At 29.7% G+C, this 22215-nt stretch overlaps 1 protein-coding gene across 4 annotated transcripts; it reads right to left on the bottom strand.

Annotated features, from left to right (window-relative positions):
- Window positions 1-965: 965 nt before the first annotated feature.
- LOC148233148 (endothelin-converting enzyme 1-like) lies at window positions 966-20984 on the bottom strand. Of its 4 annotated transcripts, XM_088190913.1 has the most exons (16): window positions 20828-20984; window positions 11353-11538; window positions 11160-11284; window positions 9679-9809; window positions 9511-9612; window positions 8992-9215; window positions 8858-8923; window positions 8653-8784; window positions 7435-7530; window positions 6666-6790; window positions 6410-6599; window positions 6141-6317; window positions 5293-5449; window positions 4967-5229; window positions 3962-4200; window positions 966-3064 (listed from the first exon to the last, which is right to left on the bottom strand). In XM_088190913.1, the coding sequence occupies exons 1-16, from the start codon at window positions 20939-20941 to the stop codon at window positions 2965-2967; spliced, it is 2427 nt and encodes an 808-aa protein (XP_088047039.1). In that variant the 5' UTR covers window positions 20942-20984; the 3' UTR covers window positions 966-2964. The 4 variants fall into 4 exon arrangements, with proteins under 4 accessions (XP_088047039.1, XP_088047042.1, XP_088047041.1 ...); XM_088190916.1 differs by lacking the exons at window positions 966-3064; window positions 3962-4200; window positions 4967-5229; window positions 5293-5449 and having other exon boundaries at window positions 6183-6317; window positions 6410-6462; window positions 6545-6599; XM_088190917.1 differs by lacking the exons at window positions 966-3064; window positions 3962-4200; window positions 4967-5229; window positions 5293-5449 and having other exon boundaries at window positions 6302-6330; window positions 6410-6462; window positions 6545-6599.
- Between the last annotated feature and the right edge of the window lie 1231 nt (window positions 20985-22215).

Raw genomic sequence — 22215 nt, 5'->3', positions numbered from 1 at the left:
AAAAGATACCCAACGTTGCTTTAGCAGCTCCTTTAAAAATATATAATTATCTTCAAATCAAAATGTTATATATAATGAATCATTACCAATCAAGAAGATCATTAAAAAGACAATAAAAATCCAAAAAGCCATATTGATTGATTGAACGACTACAGGTTTTAAGTTATTGTATTTCACATAGTCCTCTAGGAAGTCCTCGTTAATATCAACATTCTCATACATTACATTTATACAATCAAACAAAATATAAACGAATTAGTTAATATCTTTTGTTTATAGTTTTAAATATATGATATTGACTTTAGGGTGTTAATAAATCTAAAAAATGATTAGTACCATACCTTTAAAAATCAAGTGTAAAAACCAAAAAACATTTTTTTTAGCCGAGTGCGCAGCCATTTATTTGCCACCTGCTGCATCTTTACTTCATAACTGAACCTATTTCTTTTTATCGTGTTTGAAAGATGCAAAAAAGAGGGACGTTCTAGCTAGTACGACGAATATCTAAGATATTAATAGTTCAGATCTTGGATCTTGCTCATTAAACGAGCAGTATGGAACGTAGAAGTCTGACCGTAATTAGGGTTAAAACAGAATCACGCCCCTGTAAATTAAAATATGCTGAAAACCGTTAATTACTCTGGAGTAATATATTTATCCCATGGAGAAAGGGTTGTGAGTCAGTATGTACTTCCAACATGCGTAGCGTCAATCAGCACAGCTGTCATGACAGTGCCTCTTACCTCGTGGCTACAGTAGATTATTTCATTATAACGTTATAGTAAAATTAACAACAATATTTCTGTAAATAAATTAGAAATAGCAAATATAATATATACAAAAGTCAGTTTTAGTCATAATACTTTATTGTTTTTTTTTATCACAGAAGGGATTTAACAATTATGGAATGAATGGGATTACAATATTATATAATATAATATACTTTGAAAAAATGTAACATTATCTATATAACATATAATTTATTCAATATATAAAAAATTCAATAACAGCGTTTTGTCGTCATTTCATTATACATTTAAAATATTGTTATGTTAGGTACATTAACGTATAATTGCAATTTCGTTACATTTGGTGCGGTTTGTGATTACAATGCACTAGCAGCACTATTTCATGTGACATTTGGGGTGGTTTTGCATTAAAATCATACATGACAAAATAATTTTCAATACTTTATTGAGTACAATAAAAAAATAAGTATGTAAATATCAATACTTTCTTTATCTAGGAATTTTGAGGATTATATTCATATACAAATTTTGTAACAATGGACGAAAATTAAGCTCAAATAGGTTAAAATGTATTATAAATATACTTTACGATACAAACATTTATCATGCAATATTAAGAAAGGAATATTAGTAAAAAATTATTCAATAATAATTGAACTTTTTTTTATTAAATTTTATAATTCTTACCTAGAAAAAACAAAGCTTAGTTTGTGATTTTCATATAATATAAAATCCTTAGCTTTACAAATTTTGGTTTAATATACGTTATCACATCAGGAGGACAAATCTCGTAGCCTATCTATAATAAGATACACCAATTTTGTTCGAAATTGTAAAAACATTGCAAGGTTTTTTTGTTTTGTAACTTCTATCACATACACATGTAATCTAAACTCTAAGTTGTACATTCATAATTGAATTGGCGTAAATCTACGAACTCGGCATTCAGAGGACATCTTCGAGTCTTTTGTGTTTAAGTTGAGCCTCACATTTGATTGTTTGTTTTTGGCACATAAATTCTTATTATATGACACAATTCAAGGTTTCACTGTATAAAGTAAATGTAAATTAATCAAAAGTTTTACTTTTATTTTAATAGCATACATGTATTCAATACAAATTATGTATAAAACGATTAATACATCTCAGTAAAATCTTATTTTATATTGATATGAAGAAGTCTTTTAAAGAAGCCGAGTCCGAAACAACGATATTTCTCTATACATTAATAAATTAAATAAAATTTTCTAAAAATGGAAGCTGTCATATTACGACTGGTGCATATAATATCACTCTTATTTTAAGGACTATGAATTACTACTGTTTTTTTTTTAATAATCAATACTGTAATACTGTCGTTTGATACTTAAATGTGCAACACCAATTCTAACAATACTAACAGAAATCTACTTCAAAACAAACTGTAGATTATTGTCAGCTATAACTAATTGTTTTAATAGAAAGCTCGCATCAAAGCTCACATAAGCAATCTAACGTTTAAAAGCTTACAAACCATAAAAGTTCTACTTAAATTATAACATTCACTCAAACCGGGGATAAGTTTTTAATAGATTATAAAGAAATTACTGTTTTAAAAAAATATATTATTAGGATGTTATTTTTTTATTTTTATCTTACAGTATATAAACATTTAGCTGAAAATGAATGTATAATATTGGACCAATTCAATAGCAAAATTCAAGGCACAAATCGCTAACACTTTTTAAAACCAGTATCGTTGCCAAAATTGTATGTTTTAAAAAATAATAATTGGTCAAGCATTTAATTAAGTTAAAAAGAGTTCCGATATTTTTTTTATTAGAAACTCTATTTAGTGATCTATAAAACGGATGCGTCAAATACATAATAAAATATGTAATAAACATAAATTAGCCAAATTTATATGTAATGTAATATCCCTGAACCTTGGTGTTTAATATAATAATTTAACTACAAATATTATATTAAAAAACGTTTGAGGCACGGAATATTGCCTTTATTATTTAATAATAATTCACAATATAATACTTAATACTATATTTTATGGACCATTCAACGTTTTTTTCTCACAAATATTCTTCAACTTAAAAAAACTTATTTTTGACTCTATCCCCCTTTCTTCATAATAATGCTGATACCGATATAAAATTATTTTACCATCACAATATGTTACAATATAAATAAAAATATAAATATATAATCTTTATTATATAAGTCACCATATGATGCACTTATTTGTGGGATTCATAGCCGAACCGGGAGCACATTGATACACTTCAGCAAAAGCCGCACTATTGCGTATTAAACCATTAACTCTGAAAATCAATAAATGAATAATATAATGACTGCTTATATCTAAATTAAAAATAAGCATACAATATGTTTTATCGATTAATACATATTTACATTCAGTAATATTTTATAATACAGTATCATATTTATGTATTCAAAACTGACACACACCATGTACAATGCATGAAGTCATAAGCCAAATAATAAATAATTTAAAATTGGTTTAAAACTTGACTAAATATTTTTATTAAATAATTACATACTTTTTACATAGATGTCCAAATATTTATAAAAAGAATTAAATTGTATATTGATTTATTAACTCTAATTTTATAAATATAATAGTATTATTCACAAAAATGACAGATTTAACTTTAAAATATTTAATGTTTAACTATGTGCGCCAAAGAATACGATTGACTACTGCACAAGTTTTAATTTCATTTAATATTTATGCTCATATAGTAAATAAATTATTAAAAATAGAGTTATCAAATATTGATTCTACTATTGTAAATCTTCCGTTGTAACATGACACTAAATAGCTCAATGTGCTACATCAAAGTAAACACAATCAACAACTACTAAATAAGAAGGGAGACACCAGACTGAAATTAAAGTGACACATACATATTTTAATCATTATAAACTATTGTATTACAGCTTATAACCAATAGATTTCATTATGCACGATCTAGCTCGATTTTATTTTAATTATTTATCCGTGAGAACAGGAAAATCTAAGAAAACCTAATCTGTAATAAATCCTCGGAATTAAAAGTATATAATAAGCAATACATCAAACCACTCTGAAACAATATAAATTTAAAGCACTAGGATCCATATGGGATTCAAACCAAGGTCACCGACTTATATTACTAGTCTATTGTGCAGGTTATATGTAATGCTTTTAATAATACCTCTCCGGTGACGTCATATGAAAATCGTTTTCAACTGCCATTATATAATCTTCGGCTGATAGATCTGTGCAGTATAATTGAGCCATTGCCAAGTAGAACAGTTTAGCTGGGCTCAACGGTAAGGGTGGCAAAGTTGAACCTCCACTGACTCCACCAACTATACCTCTCCAAGCTACCCAAGATACTCTAGCTCCGCCTATATCAGCAGCGTTCTCTTCCCTCGTGGCATTTCCGTCAAACTGTAAAGTATATATAAAAGGTCAATACTGTATACAACTATAATAGTAAAATATACAATAACCCAAATAATTAATTTGGTTTATTAAGTAATGGATCCTTAGAACATATGTTAAGGATCAAAACATCTCATAACACGACCGCTCAACTATATTTAACTTGAGATTAAATGTAGTACTGATTAAAATAACCACAAAAACATATAAATTGCTGCTATAAAAACATAGTTCAACTAGTTCAAGAGTTAATGCTTAAAATGAATAGATAGTACAATATACTAACTATTCTTAAGAAAACATTTTTTTATAATATTAAAAATGTTTGTTCATTTCATGTTTGGACTGTGGTATATGACGTAAGAAATAGGCATAACAAAAAGTTCTAGAATGAAATTTTGATAGAACATTTTTCTGCAAAATTAGAAAATAATAGTATATACTAGTTTATGGTTTTGAATTAAAGTATACGTAAAACTGGAAACGAAACGCACAGTAAGACAGCTTATGAATACGAGGCTTCGACAAGTCTTTAGAGCAAATTATGTAAAACCAAGTTAGTAATAAAAAGTCCCAATAGGGAAACATAAATACATCATACATATAGCCGGAAAGATAAATTTAATAATATCATATAGACAATATTGTGGTTGAAATTAAATGAGGTCCATTTCCTAAATATGATTATTATACATTTTAATGATAATTTATTGATTTGTATTTGTGTTGTTTTAAATTATAAATGTAATAAAAAATAAAATTATTATCTCACCTCCACTCTCATATCGTATCCCATAAACTTGAACTCTCTCTTAAACATTGCTTGATACTGTGAAGCTAAGCATCCTAGCTTATTTTTTAGATTTGATAAAGACGACGATTTTGCCCATAGCGGAGAGGGAACATGAGGTACTGCACTGTAATCCAAAGCATGGAGCATCTCGTGTGCTATCACGTTACCGATTGTACCATAGGATATATATTCCGGCACACCACGAGCAAAGTGTGGTTGAATGAGGAGAGCCAACGGAACCACTGAAATATATACGTTTTTATATAGAACATATTATAGTGTTTATTAAAATAACTCATACTCACCTATTGAATTATCATCTGTCTCGTAAAAGGCGTTCACCACAAACGGATAGGGCCATGATAGATTTATTATGTTTGAGTCTTTGACGCTCATCTGCATTTCTTTGAGCTCACTGTATCTTTGGATTATGTTCTCAAAGAAGTCTTCGGAGATGGTTAGCTATAACAAAATCAAATTGGTGGTGTTATTAAATGAAAATACACAGTAAATTAATAAAGATAGTGATTGGCATAATCTGAAAATCAAATACAAATAAATTATGCATATGTATTATATAAAGTAACAAGACAGATTCCTTAAGTTTGTAAGTTGTCGTTGCAGAGGGCCATCAGATTGAACTACTGCCGGCTTGATACAAATAAATAGCGTTGAAACGGTGATGTCAGATTTTTATTTTTTTCATGTACTATTTTAACTTCTCGCAAATAGATATAAATGATTCTCAAATTAAACAAATTTTTTATTGTTCTTTATATATGAATCTTTAAAAATATCGCATATTATGGTGGGGCAAAATTCACACAAGAACGTTCACTGAAGCGAACATAGCCGTCAGGTTAGATTCTGTCTTTCAATACAAGTATCCCAATATTCTAGTCAGTTTTTCAATAGTGTTAATAATTTAACTTACTTTATATGTAGTATATTATTATTGTATACCAGCATGATAAACTAAAAATAAGATTCTGGCTCTTTTAACAAAATTTAAATGCGTGCTGTTGTACATTTTGTCTGCTATTTTTATCTAATATTCTCAAATAATCAAGTCTTCCAGAAATTTTATCTATATAAGTTTCCAGAAAAAATGACACATTTTTGTTTGAAACACTTAATGATATAAAATACTCACAGAAGATACCATCTCATCGACAAAAGTTTGATTGCGTAGAGACGGCCACGCTATGAAATGAGCCGTCATTGCAGCCAATTTGTCCATGGCTCTCCATTTAGTCTCGGAGTCCAACCATGACACTTTTTCTACTCTTGAGAACAACCCTTTTTTCAACTGTACAAACATTTCAGCAGCCTGAAAGGTATCACTGAACACATGTAAAAATTTAACGCCTCTTTACAATACTATATATAAAAATCAATCTTCGGGTGATTTGCAGGACTTACCTTAGCGTGCAAATCGTCCAAATATTGATTACTATATTGAGTTAGGTATAGCGCTGAAACAGGTTGTGTAAAAGCTTTTGTAGTTACATGAGTACAAAATTGATATTTATCATCAGAAGCTGCTGTATGATTTACCATCACGTAAAGAAAGTCTCTTGCAAACATCGCCAACAAAGCGTTTTGTATAACCCTAAAATAAATCAAACGGTTAAATGTGACTCGGATTAGAACAAACAATTTATTCGATACACTAAACCTCTTCTGAAAACGTGATATCATTTCTGAAACTGATTGCATATACTGTCTGCTTATAACGTATATGTTTTTTTTGCCAACGCCGTCTTCGCCTAACATTTCTTTAAAAAGATACTTCCAAGTTACCTGAAAAATCAAGTGCTTTTAATTATAATTGAACTGATGTGCGGAAAGAACACATTTTTAAAACTAGAAACTTATAATTTATTTAGGATTTAACGGTTTAACATTAAATCACAACTACATTTGTAACACACAAATTAAAAATCAAACATGATTTATTTACATGCAGATATTTATTTAATGTTTAACGTTAACTATAAAGGTATAAAGTCTGACCAAAAAATGGACCATTCAAAAGTCAGTGTTTTTCGGTATGATCAGAATTTAATTTACTATGAAGTTTGGCTGTTTCTACACGCCACTAGTTGTTATCTCGATTATTTTTTTATTAATAATTTATCAAAATAGAACAATTTTAATTATTTATAGTTTTGAGTATGTATATTTATATATGTCCTAAATTTTAATTAAAATCATTTTATATTACCATTTTAAGATGTTCAGTTAAATTTAATAAATGTGATAAAATAATCATTTAATTTACCATGATATATATTATTATCAAGGGTGCGGTAGGAACGTGAGAGATCACTAAATCAATAATTGATATGAAATTTATAAGCAAATTTAATTACGTGTCTAAATAATATATTACGGTCTTTTTCCACACATGTATTTTTTAATAATAAATTAATAGATATACTTACAAATGGAAAGGACTCCTGTAATCGATCGATCGTATAAGGCTCACTGTTTACAGGATCATGAAGCTGTTCTTTCAATTCTTTTTTTCTTGGCAATAACTGTAATAAGTATATGTTTTATATTATTTCATATTTTTTCTATGAGTATACAGAATGAATTATTTAATTACATTATACCGTGTCACGTCACATTCGCGATACGATTAATGAATTATTCAATTTAATTTTCTTTATTGAATTTAATATTTGAAAAGGCACGCCCTTGATTGCGACCTCTCTTGGCACACCTTTTCCCTAGTTCAATATTTGTGTGCTGATTAAATAAATTATGTAGGAGTGTTGTGCTTTGGGGGAAAAGCTTATATATCGTTTGGGAATTGGTTTGGTAAACAATGTTTCAGGAAATCGGCTCAATTTTTCTCTCTCTCTCTTGTATTGTGTGTAGAGGTATTGGGTTCGTTTGAATTTTGATATAATCATATTTATAACTGTAGCTTTCTAATTCTATAATATTCAAGTTGTTTTACGATGTAGACTTTTTTATATATCAATATCAATATAAATATAAAAATATTTTATATTTAAGCTATAAAAACTCTATTTAATCCATTTTTATAGATGTAAATTTTAAGATTATTGCATCATCATAAAAGACATTGAAGCTGTTTGACTTTTGACTTTATATAAAAAAAGAGAAATTAAATATAATTTCATTGAGTATATTAAAAACGAAGAAAAAATATGATCAGATCAATCGAACTAATTTTAAGGCTATAAAATAATAAAAAAAAAACCTTTATCATTTATATTTTTACCGCAATGCAAAATTTTAAATAAGGGATTGATAAAAGGCGTTCATGGAAAGAGAATATTATTTTATCACAACGTATGATTCATCAAAAGAGAGGGCTTAAAATAAGCTTTTGTGTTTTATCGTATCGATTTTTTTTAGGCTTTAAAGGCTAATACTATCAGTAGCAATAGCTTGAAATTAAGTTTAACTTAAGGTATCTATTTTGTCAACATCATTATCGGTTTATAAGATAATAATATATATTGGGTCATCCAGTAAATATAAAACAGACGATGTGTTTCTATGTTTGTTCACGATTATCACATTTTAAAGTAAAATTTAGTACAAGGGCAAATGCGGGTGACACCGGATATTTACCGATACTTAATATTACAACTGAAAGCCTAAAACATATTATACAAACTGACCTTATCGGCGGCAGTGGCAAAAAGCAAAATTTGCTGCATATCGTTTGCTTTGTCTATTACTTTCATGGCTTTTGGCAACATTCCCGAAACTACCCGTTCCAGCATAAACAGTTTCCTCTCCATGTACTTGTCCTAAAATAATATAATCAATAGTCGTATCAAGTTTCTTTTCATATTCTAAAAGCAAACATAATACAATACCCACTTTGATGTAAGTGTAATATATACTTTGTTTGTTTATGTCTCTTTTTCGTCTTTCCAGTGACGGACGCTAAAATCGATTTAATTTAAATTCATTTCAAGGATAAGAGAATAGGAATACAAAAGAAAATTGCCTACTTCAAAAATATTTTTTTCTATGAAGGATCTTTGGTTACTTATATCTCTCGGCAGATCGATGATGACCGCATATATAGATTTGTTGCTGACATCTCTATCTAGATAGACATCAAATAGAGGGGCTCCGTGCGCTTTCAGAATATTTACAATTAGAGAAGTTATATCGTTAGGACCTAGTGAACCTGGCGGTAAATATCCGCCTAACTTATCAAGCACCATGTACACTGAAAACATTTTTAAAATATTGATTAACTTTTTAAAAAGGTCAAGTGGCATTAAAAGGGTCAAGTGGTTTTATAATAACCACCTTTATTATCGCTTATAACTCAAATTCTACATGAATTACTATGGTTAATAAAAAAATGTACTATATTTGGGATTAAATTTTATATGATCCTATTCGATTTTATTTACAAAGGAAAATACTTGTCGATTATATTGAGATATGATTTGATTCGTTTTTATGTATAGTTTGATTTTAAAAATAAAGTAGTGAATCGTATCAAAAAAAGTACTCACTAGGAGACATGTCGATCGGTTTGTTGAACGACACCAAGCAACTCGTGTAAAATAATCCTAATTTCTTAAAACGTCCGTTCGTAGCATTCATCGAAAGCAGTACTGCAATTAAAAAGTTTTACAAAATAATATATGATCTATCATGAACATAAAAAAATATATACTCACGTTGTAATTGCAGTTGAACCGATCGTTGTATAGTGTAAAAACTCAAATCCATTCCATAACTAGATCGCAACCTGCGATTCTTCAACTTTCTAGATTCAGACCAACCACCGCAAGCGAACTTATAAAAATCCCTAAAAGTAATCCATGGAATTAAATAAACATTGCGCTTGTATCTATAATCGCTCGAAAAAGTATTGATGTTAATATGCGTACTATTTTTTTAACTAAATTCCAGGCATTTATATGAGCAACATATGTTGTATAGACACAAAATAACGGGATACCAATGGCCCTGAGAGACAGCGAAATAATATATGACTCACCAATGAAATTTTAATAAGTTGGATCGCCCTAGTAGACGAACGTATCTATAAACTACTGAAAAGCATGCCTCTCGAAAAGAATGCTGGTTCTAGCCCCAAAGTGAGGCGCTCGCAAAGATTACATCTCCGCAGAGAGTACCGCCAAAACTACGCCAAATAGTCTACAACTCCCAGAGGACCTGCTTCCACCAGAGAGTCACGCTCTTCAGAGGTTCGACGCTATTTCATCAATATATCATAAGTACCCAAAAGCGTATTTTAAAATATACTTATACATAAGTAGTGATGGAAGAGTGAGTTATATTTTATTTGATAGCTTAGGCGGCTGTTTTCAGTACCCATTATGAGTTAGACAAACCTATTATGCGAACAACATAACGCATAAAGTTCCAGCTAAAATTCCTTAGGGAAGTTTTCTTGCGCCGTTTCTCTTCATCTTGTATATAATTTAAAAATGCTCTTACAATACAACTATTTTAACGAGTGCTTACGGTTTTAAACTAATCGCGATTAAACTACAAAATATTTTAAAATCTTAAATACATATTTAGAAGGGTGTAAAATTAAAATCAACCAGAACAGAGCATGCGCTTACACCGCTTAAATATAATACTTATACTTCGCTCTTAAGGGCTTGCTGCTATTGTGGCCCTCAGACCAATATTTAATAATAAGAAACGCGCTTACTACAAAAAATTAAATCTTATACAATCAATTAATGGGACCCATTTTATCATAATATATACGTTCACTCGTGTGTTAAGACAAATGATCCCGCGACTGATTATGCTGGAATTATTTAAAACAGAATAATGCCAGATAGTTGAACTATTTTTTCGATTATGGATTTGCTACAATTTTAGTTCTAATAGTAAAACATCATATTGTAAAAATGAATTTCTAATCAACTTCGTCGTTTTTTGCATGATTTGGGCTCTCGTTACCAACTGTGGTGCAACTGTGATACAACAAAGATCGCCAATCATATATTTGTGGTACATGAGGTACCTTGGCACATTGATTAATCTCGAATGAACGCAATTTTATTATTTTTAAGTAATAGCAATTTTATTGATCTTGTAATTGGATACAGCTATTTATAGTTTAACTATGGCATTATAGCATATATGATAATTAAAAACAATTAAATAGTCATACTTGCAAGGATCGAAGTCCCAAGACAACGAGAACTGCATCCTTCGAGCTATGTCCTTGCATGTCTGAGTACCACAAACCGGTAGAGGCGGTTCCAATTCTCTCTCCACAAAGCAGTCTTCTTCTTCCTAAAAAAAATATTTCGTTGAGTGTTTGCAATATAATCCTAGTTAAATATAGTGAAGTAAGTACTGACAATAGTAGTGCAGTCTTTGTAAGGCTGCTCATTGGCAGGAACACTGGAGATCAAGAACAAAACGGGAGACGCCACCAGCAAGGAAGTCACCAACAGGGTGACCACTGTCAATGATGCCTTGTGGACACTGTTGTTCGAACGTAGCCAGTAGCATGGCATGCAGCAAACCCAGCTGCCAGCAGATATCTAAAAAAATGTTACGATAAATAAAATTGGCTAGTTCCACTTTTGGGTAAAAATGGCTTGATGCATATACCATGAAAATATCACATCTCAAAATAAACAAATAATCATACGTATGTGTATATATGTAAACATACATATTGTAACTGAAAGCATCACAGCATAATATCCAAAAATAACCCTGTCTAAAATTAATGTGAAAGGTAAATAAACCGAAGAACATTGAAATAAATCACATAAAATTTACAATTACACTTAAGGCTATCGATATAAGCCTGAATTGAAGATCGGTTTTCAGTTCAAAGTTACATAACCAAGTATTGAGCTAATTTTATCTAGAGTTGGAAAAAGCCTTCGCACTATTTAATTTGGCAGTTAAAAAATGAGTATTTAGTATTCAGAATCGATAAATGAGATTGTATCTCATAATATTTAAATGCTAGATAGCTGGATTATTAAAACCTTTTATAGCTTTTTTCAGTATGGAAACCCATCGATAAGTGAAATCTAATATAAATACGTATATGATATTATTTATTTTAATATAGGTGCCAGAATAAATTCGCTTTATCGAATCATAGGACTCCTCCCTTTCCTTGATGATATATAAACCAGAACGTTGACAAAGCATGTTCTTTAATTCAATTGGGAACTTTAGTCAGAACTCGACTTCCAAACTTGCACTTAAACTACTATTTGTTTGCGAATTATGATAAACAAAAGTTTCAAAACGAAAACAGTTAAACGATCTTGCACAATTTGTTATGACTTTAAAACAATCTATAAGAATCTTTGTAATTAAGAATAATGGCGTTAAAACTTTTGACAAAATGGGTTGTCATATATTGAAATAAATTATCACTATATTATATAATATACGGATAGAGCTTCATAAAAATTAAGTTTTTCTAGTTGAAATGGCATCATTTTTTTCTGCAAATTAAAATTGGGCAATAATTAATTGCCCGTAAAATTCAGCACATATGAAAGCTTTGAAAGGACCGACCATTAAAGTGTGTTTACGTTATATATACATAAAACCCACAATTGCGAAGATTATTTATTGCATAGGGATTTTTATGGAGGATAAAAATTTGCGGTTTTCAAAACATATTTACTTTCAACGATTTTATATATTAGGTAATCCCAAAACGAACATCGTTTTTTAATGAATCAAAAAATCTCTCTTATATATGATTATTTTATATTATTATTATTATTTATTAATTAATTTATTACATTATTATTTACATAGTATGATTTTTTGAAAGATATAACTTTCTCCCTATTCTCAGTCTTTTTTTAAATTCCATTACAATAACATAATGAAGGCTTTGCTACAAAATATTATGATAGCCCCTTTTTCACATAGTCTGCATTATTTTTATTGATTTTTTACCATCTAGGAAGTGTTGCATCGTTCTAAATAAATGGTAATCAAAAAAAGCAAGGTCTGTAGAATAAGGTGAATAAGATAAGACCTTCCAGCTAAGTTCCTTGATTTTATCAAGAGTCAATTTCGCCACATTGTCGTGTTACATAAGTGCAGTAAATATAATTTTTTAACCAATCATATAATTTATTAGTTTTAATGTTTTAAAATGATTATATTGAGTCTATGATTCTATATATCTATGTATTGTATAATAATTTCCATCGAACTATCTGGCTGACATTTCTATCTATCTGAATCTGTTTAAATGTATTATGTGCTTCTAGAATAATCGAAATAGAACATCACGTAGCAGATCTAAATCTATTTTTGGGTCGCGTAATTTTTATATAACATAGAATACATATTTGCCATTTTCGTGTTGCCTGATAATTTTGCTCGAAAACTTTACTGCCAAAAAATCATAAATATGAAAACAGCTAATCGCTTGTTTTGCATAAAAATCATATTAGCTTTAACTATGCGTAATTACAACATTATCACCTTTAAAAAATCTAAAAAATTTAGATATAAATAAAAACACATTTGTTATGTTTATCTAAGCGATGCCATTAAAGCATTATACAATTTACATGTAGCGTTAAATTCTCATATTAGTCAGAAACCGCTTACTTCGCCTTAATAAAAGCCTCATTGGAGTAATTAGATTAGTTCGTGTCAATGTAAATTCCGTGCCAATTTTTTTCAGTAATACATACAATCGAGACCCAAATCAAATAAAAACTATAACATAGCAATATAAAGTGTATATAATCAGAAACAATTAGACTTCGCGACCTTTGACTTTTTATGGACTCGAGCCTATTCCATTAGTGGAGCAGTCTACTAGAACATTCTAAAAGCTTTGAAGTTCTGACTTGTGTATTTTATACGTCAAGAGGGTTGTAAAAGTTAATTGTACAAATAGTGTGAATTTTTCGCTGTATTTAAAAATTTAAATACACCCAAAGAACAATGGATCATAATTGCTTTTAAATAAATTGAAAAATAAATGTTGGTTTAGCACGCCTTTGTGTGAACACAATGGGTTAGCGTGACTGAGTGGGTTGATGTAATCCTATAGTTAGATCTAAATTTTTGGCTTCATAAGAATACGTAATAAAAAAACAAGAATATGGTTCAATCTGTAATTGTATCAGATATGAGATACAAACGTATATTTATTATATAAGGCAAACTTACTACGCCTAACTTTACCCTATAAAATAAGCGCAAACAAAACTCTAAAATTAACTAACACTAAAAATTCAAATTAACTTTAAAGTAAGGGTTGTTTTATGGTAGCAATTAGAAATTATAATTAATATATATCAGTAAAGTTATTAGAGGGTGCTCATATTTAAGAACTACAGTTATACATACAGAAATAATTACTTAATTACTTTACAATGGTCACGACACCCACCTGAAAGATTTGTTTTTTATAAAATATAAAAATGCGTTTAAATATATTTATTCATTTTATAATAATTTAACTATCAAACTTTATTTATATATATTTTTACAAAACAATAACAGTATTTGTTAAGTCATTTTCAGGTTTTGAGGCAGAAGGGGTGAGACTTTGAAGCCAAAATAGACGCCGAAAAAGTTGGTAAAAGTTTATTTTATAAACATATATAAATTACAATATATATTATATATAGAAATGTATATGACACTATCAAGCGGTGGAGTTAATGCAGAGCTTTTTATGGCGTGTTGAGTTTTATTATTGTCGGCTGTGATCTCATGGAACAGCTGGAATCTGTCGAGATGATGCTGGATGTTCCATTGATGTCTCTGGTTTCGATACAATCTCCTGACTCGTCTGTTGTTGTGACTCTGAGGCGCTTCTCTCCTCTGACCAAATGTCACATACTTTATAATGCTGGTTCGAGATGGCTTTGAATCGTATATAGCACAGAATCGCAGATGAGGATGTTTGCGTTTTTTAAATTGCATCGTTTCTTGACGAAAAGTGTTTTGTCTTGAAATAAAAACGGTTCACTCCGGCGATCGGTAACCGAAGGATAGTAGAACAATAGTATTATACGCAGGGTAGAATGTATTGTCTATCGCGCATCCTTTTCAAACAAAAATATTTTTTTTAGCGGAACGTATGGGTAATTAACGTATTCGTGAAATATTTACAATTAATAACGCAATTGTTTGATCACGAAATATTTTTTCATTTGTTAAAAAAGTCGTTAGTGACCTCTGAATTATAACAAACCGTGCAAAATATATATATATATATATATATATATATATATATATATATATATATATATATATATATATATATATATATATATATATATATATATATATATATATATATATATATATATATATATATAATCTAGCTATAGTTACATTTCTTACATATACATATTATACATAGTTATTGAATTTAGAAAACAAAATTTACAAACATAAACGTTATCAGTCGCAAGCACCTCACAGATTTTTGTTTTCAAATACCACACTAGTAAGATGACTTATTCCGACTTAGAAAGCTATAACAAAATGGAGCGTTTTAGGTTTAAATAAAAAACAAAAGAATGACAACTCAATGAACGACACGTGTATATATCAAATCATTGGAAAAATAATTATTATCAGATTATATATTATTTAAGAAAATACCATATAGCAAAAAAGTAGGATATTTTTAAAATCTGCAGCTAAAAAATATTTGTTTTTCTACTGAAAAGAAATGACCGAATTTATTTGCCCGCGTAACGAAAAATTCCAGAATTTATACAAAAAAAATTAAAGAATGTTAGATTTTTATATAAAAATTGTTTTTATTCACTCACAAAAATAAGTGCCTGAAATGGACTCGCTACATATTTTTACTAATTTATTTGGCACCGCAGCAATAAAATTTAGTATTTTATGGTCAAAAAATAATATAATAAAATGATATTACTTATTTAACTTTTGTAAAAAAATATTGTAACCTTATTTTTTCTTGAAGATATGACGTGATTTGTATTATTTGAATTAAAATCATATTTCTAAAAAGCAATAAATTAATTGGCTTTAAAACAAGTAATAAATTGCTAATAATTTACTTGCCATTTGCCATTTTTTTTGTTTATTACATAATTAAATAATACATTTTTTATAAACATATATATTTACATTTCATTGGTTGCTGGTTAATTACCATTATCACAATTTACGATTGATTAGCTAAATTAAGAGGAATTACAAAAATAAGAATAATAAAAGAACATAAAATACGTTAAGTTTAGGTCAAAGTACATAAACACCTTTAACAAAAAAAAAAAAAAAAAAAAAATTATAATTTATAAATATATATTTTTAATATAAAACTCGTGGACCTGGAGCTGTTAAATTAATAGATAAAATTTATGCGTCAGAGCAAGATGTGCTTTGGCATTTTTTGTTTATATTTAAATTTGAGTTTGTTTTTGTCGTAATCACCGATTCTTGAGATTAACGGGTTAGTATGATTTCGCGGTATTTTTTTATAATAATTATTAGTATGGTGGTGAACATGTTCTTTAATAGTTGGAATTAAATATTTATTATGAAGTTTTTTGAGGTTAGTATAAAAAGGTGTATTATAAATTATTTTTATAGCTTTATTTTGAACAACTTGTAGCTTAGAAAAGTTAGTATTACACGTATTACTCCACACTGGGCAGGCGTAAGTCATTGCCGGTCTGATTAATTGCTTATATAATAGAATTTTATTTTTAGTATTTAGCGCACTTTTTCGATTAAAAATTGGTTTTAACGCCGCAATGGCTGCGAGCCCTTTAGATTTAAGTTCGGTTATATGTTTATTAAATTTAAGCTTGGAGTCCAGGTGAATTCCGAGGTACTTAACGCTCGCCTTCCATTCTATACACTTTCCCTGCTCGCTTATAATGGTCGGGGGCAAAGGTTGTCTTCGAGTTGTAAAAATTATAGCCTCCGTTTTGTCCTGATTTATTTTTATTTTCCACTTTTTGAAATAATTACTTAAGAGAGTTAAGGATTTTTGCAATTTTATTGAAATAGGCTTAAGACCGTAAGAGCTACTCATTATCGCCGTATCATCGGCATACATTGAAAGACAAGTATTTTTTAAAATAGGTATATCATTTGTGTACAAAATGAAAAGGAACGGTCCAAGTAAACTCCCCTGAGGAACACCAGCTGGGATATTACGCGGTATCGATTGTTCATTATTTACTGAAACAACATAACTTCGACGATCAAGGTAGGAGCGTAACAAGTGTAGCAGATAGTTAGGGGTTTTATATTTGTGGAGTTTGTAAATCAACCCATAAGTAAATCAACCCATTAATAATTTACTTAAATTTAGCCCTGCAACAAGAAGAAGAATCTTTTAAAAAAAAAAAAAAAAAAAAAAAAAGTAATGGAATAACGCAGCACAATAAATACGGAATAAAGTTGCCAGCAACAAGATGAATAATAAATGTCATGGATATACAATGATATTAGTGCGTTTTTCTAATCTATAATTTAATTTAATTTTCTATTTAATTATTTAAAAATAAATATATATAAAACAAAAATTCTTCGAATACCTAAATGATAATGTGTATTTACGGGCCATGTTGTATACATAATTGTATAAATCAATGTTGATTTCCCTGTGTTTACAAAGTCGAGTTTTAAGTTTTATCATATGTTATGAATGCATAATAAAAATTGAAGGATAATGTGTCTTGAATAATGAAGGATAATGGCAAGATAATGATCTATATCCATACGTAAGCGATATATCAAAGTTCAACTGAACTGTATAATACAGGCTGTTTTATAAATGAGTATCCATACTGCAAAATAATTAGAATGCTGTGACATCAGAAACCATTTCAGCAGTTGAGAGCATTCTAACGGAAAAGCGCCGAATAACAATGATAAAATAACCTTATTTATGGTGCTTGGTAATGGCTACACCATTGAGGCTTGTCATACATATACAGGTTTAGGCAGGGCCGGCCCTAGGTTATTTGGCGCCCCAGGCAAAAACTAAATTTGCGCCCCCCCCCCCTAATAATACTTGATGAGCGCAAAAATATAATTCAAATTAAAGTAATAATATATTATATTTGACACCATGCTCTTTTTTGCGATTGTGGGTATTTAAGAATTTATAATTTATTTTTTGTCGTGATTTTTTACGTGTGAAATAATTTAAAGAGTACATAGCAGTGTATAAAAAACTAATATCAGATTATATTCTTTAACAATATTGTTTGATAATTTTAAGTGAATATTGCGCCTTTATTTGGTATCACGGCGCCCCACAAGATTTAGCGCCCCAGGCGATCGCCTGTACTGCCTGCCCCTCGGGCCGGCCCTGGGTTTAGGTCCGATATAAATGTGCAGCAGGCGGTACACTAGTGTCAATGTAGTCAACTTAAATATGATTTTCCAGAGATATCCATGTGATTCTATACACTGAAAAACCTGTATTGAACGCCTTAAAGATGATGTACTAAAATGATGTTCATTTGTCTTTATTTTATTCAATTAATTACAAAATAAGACAAATTTTAGTATTCATTTGAGTAGATTTCTAATTGAATATTATAATGATTAGAACTACCAATTTCCATTGTATTTTTGCACATTGCAACAAAAATCTGATTCATCGTCACTGATGTGCTTTTGATTTTGTTCCTTAATAAAATTAAAAACATTTTTTCAGTGTAAAAAATATGGTAATTTTTAATATTTAAATTTAGAAACAACCTGTATTTTATATGTAGGCGTTTACGATTCAGTTTGATTGAAACAAGATACTAAAGCACGCAATTTTGTTGAAAATTGTTGACCGCTCCGTTTTCATTGGCTATAATATTTTATACGCACATAACGACCGCGAGGGTAATATGAAAAACTTGCCAAAATACAAGAAACCTACTTTTGTATAAATTATAATTCTATTACTATACTAAACCAAACTTTGCTTTATTTTGATAAAATTATATACTTATTATTTGACAATGCATTTAATTTACACTAATCGCCTTTCTCAACCGGGCATCAGTCCCGAGCAATATTCGTGCCTATAACGTAATGCTATCAAAAGTTTTTACATTTTATGTAAACATACAATTAAAGTTTGGCATTATTAGTAAGAAAACAATCTAATCCTAGCAAAATTTAAAATGAATTGCGAAAGTCATTGACTCCGTATTTGAGTCGGTTGCCTTGTATTTGTAATTCAACTTACTTCATTAAGAAAATCCGGCCTCTTTGGTGACATCTATAGTTAACACTTTAATGGCCGATGACACAATATATGTGTCATACCCCTGTGCTACGTTTTTTCAATCATTCGTAGCCGATGGCACAGCACACAAGTATCATTTTCTTTTTCAAACATCATGTCCTTAACATTGTCAGTAAAGGTCCACATGTATTTTTTTTTAATTTTAAAAAAGTTGCTGTTGCTCACAAGTGAAAATGCAGAAAGTGCAAGGCATCCTACTTTATAGGCCTTACAACAGGCTTAAATAATAATAAAAAAAATTCTTAGAGTAACAATTTTTTGCATTTTATCTCCTGTTTAGAAAAGACCGCTGGATACATAATATTGAATGTAAAGTTATAATAACCATAGCTTTATTGAATTGATATAATAAAATATATCTTTATTTCTACTACTTCTTCACACAAAAAATATAGCCATTTAATTTATAAATTAAATCAGAGGTTGACTTCGACTGAAATACAATATCGAAATATCATATATTATATAATAAATACTCAACCCAACGATATAAATCTAAGTACTACTTACAAAATATTATTATTTTTATTTTTTTCACATTGGTTGCTAGATATTTTGTAATCAGTTAGGTTTATAAAATTTTGCACTCCGGTACCAAATAATTTATTATACTTTCTTGAGCGTAATTAGTAAAATTTTGGTCTAATCAGCCTCCAGACTTTCGTTAAATAAAATAGCAATAAAACAAACTGAACTTCATAAGTAAAATATACAGAAAATTTTCACTACTCAGCCAAATTTTTTGTTTAATAAAATAATTAATTTTATATAAAAAAAATACAAGACAAGAGCTTCATCTTTTAAAATCATTGATTAAAACAGCAATTTATTAGTCGTATTCAATCTCAAACACATAAATAAATAAATCAATTTATAGAAAAAAATATGCGGAAATTTAGGTTGGTATTTCTTAATAGTAATATTAAATAAGATATTTTTAAATGTAAAGAACAAACTGCTCCTGTATAAATTGATCATCCGACCATTATTATTTCATATGCATCCCCCCCCCCCCGTCTGAGGTAGTATACTTAATTACCGATAAATACTCCAAATCGTTACAAACGCAACAATATATTTCGTATGTTTTTGGCACAAAAGTTTGATAAATCGACATATATGTATCATAATCGGCATTACCAATATTATTTAAATTTGGTAAATTGATTTTTAAATTTAAAAAAATGATTTATTGTAAACATATATTTAAAACTATTTATCTTATCTTTATGGCAAACAAAACTTTGTACATTTTAACTAGATATTAACTTTACTATTTTACACTTTTCATCGTAAATTATTTGCATGTAAATAACTATGTGTGAAGTATTAATAGAATTCCTCGAATTGCTATTAAAATATCAAAATAGACTTAGGTCAACTTTGTTTCATTAAGGAACATAGTCGTAAATCGTAAACTACTTAGTTTTATGAATAGCGCTTTCAAAATATATCGAAATGTATTATTAACTGTTCAATTCGCAATAAATACGAGTACATATACAAAGCTTTGTTTTGCAATAATTAAATTATAAAATCCGACAAATGTGCGTCAAGTTCGTCGTCACCTGTCTGCCGTTGTGGTCGTGCACATGCACGTCGTGTACGTCGTGCACCGCTTCCGGCGGATGGTGTAGAGGCCCCCGAACCGGCGGTTCTTCCACGGCGGCCGGAGGCGTCATCCCCCGGCCGCAACGCCGACTCCACTGAAACCACCGAAGCCTTGCGCAACGTCCGACTTCCAGCGGGCCAATCGATGGGCCGCATCTCCGCGCGTGCGGCCGCTTCGCGGAAATCTTATCGTCCCCCCAGGAGATATCACCGAAACCACCCCCGAGTTTATCACACAAGGAGTGGGGGGTTATCGGCCGTTAAATGACACCTCGTTATAGGGAGCGTGATGATCAGATACGTCCCGTGGGAAAAGGCAAGATAGGCAATGCCTAAGGGCTCCAAATTCTGATGGACTACAAAATATAAATATTGGTGTGAGTTTTTCCGTGCAGTGTAATAAGTACCATAATGAGGCCTAATTGAACAAATACAATTTTATATCATAATTGATTATAAATATTTATTTATTAAACCAGTGTTGCTGGTAAATTCTCTTGCAATTGTATCAATGGGTCAGGTCAGCATCATAAGATTCCCTATAGAGCTCGACGGTTTACCGTTACATTCTAATTAGAATCCACTACTATTTGCCTCTCAGCCATACACCGTGGGGGTGTTACCCTGCACTTCTAAAGAAATATTTACCATTTTATTTTTATTATATAATAATGCTCTTTTCTTATAATAAATATAAATATTTTATTGGTTTTGGAAACAAAAGTAGTAAGAATACATTTAATAATGACTATAATAATTATATTTATTTAAAATATCGTTAAAATTCTGCACAAAATTAAAAAAAATCAGATACATAAGTAGTAAAATTATGGAATGAAGTTAGTGATATTGTAGGTTAATCAAATTTATTCGTTTAACAATCCAGAACTGACGCCGATCCCCTAGAAATAAAAGTGGGAGTGGTGTCGTATGCAACGAAGAAAGAGATAAAGCATGCTCTTTCGTGTAACGGTACTTCGTCCAGATGACATGAGAATCTTATGAAGCGTCAGGTCAAAGGAGGGCTAGATACCGGTTGGATCGAGGGGTCGATCGAACTTTGGCAGTTGCTCAGTCTCGGGAGTGATTCAACTAGATTTAAGTCGATCTTGAGATCGAATCTCAACTTCCAGAATCAGAATTAATGTATCTTTTATATCATACTAGTTTGCCCTTCCAGCAAATATGATGGATAGATTATCTTAATTATTCTTTTATCCAACTAGCGTGTGAGTTACACGATTATAATTTAATTATCCGTGAGTTGATTATAGCAATTTCATCTTCGTTAATTATAAATGATATTAAAAAACGAATATACTTTAATCTAGTTTAATAAACTTCT

Source organism: Plectrocnemia conspersa, unplaced genomic scaffold (genome assembly GCF_051122295.1).
Source record: "Plectrocnemia conspersa isolate PC_06_02 unplaced genomic scaffold, ASM5112229v1 ptg000008l, whole genome shotgun sequence".
NCBI lineage: Eukaryota > Metazoa > Arthropoda > Insecta > Trichoptera > Polycentropodidae > Plectrocnemia > Plectrocnemia conspersa.
This window is presented reverse-complemented; position numbering and strand designations above follow the sequence as displayed.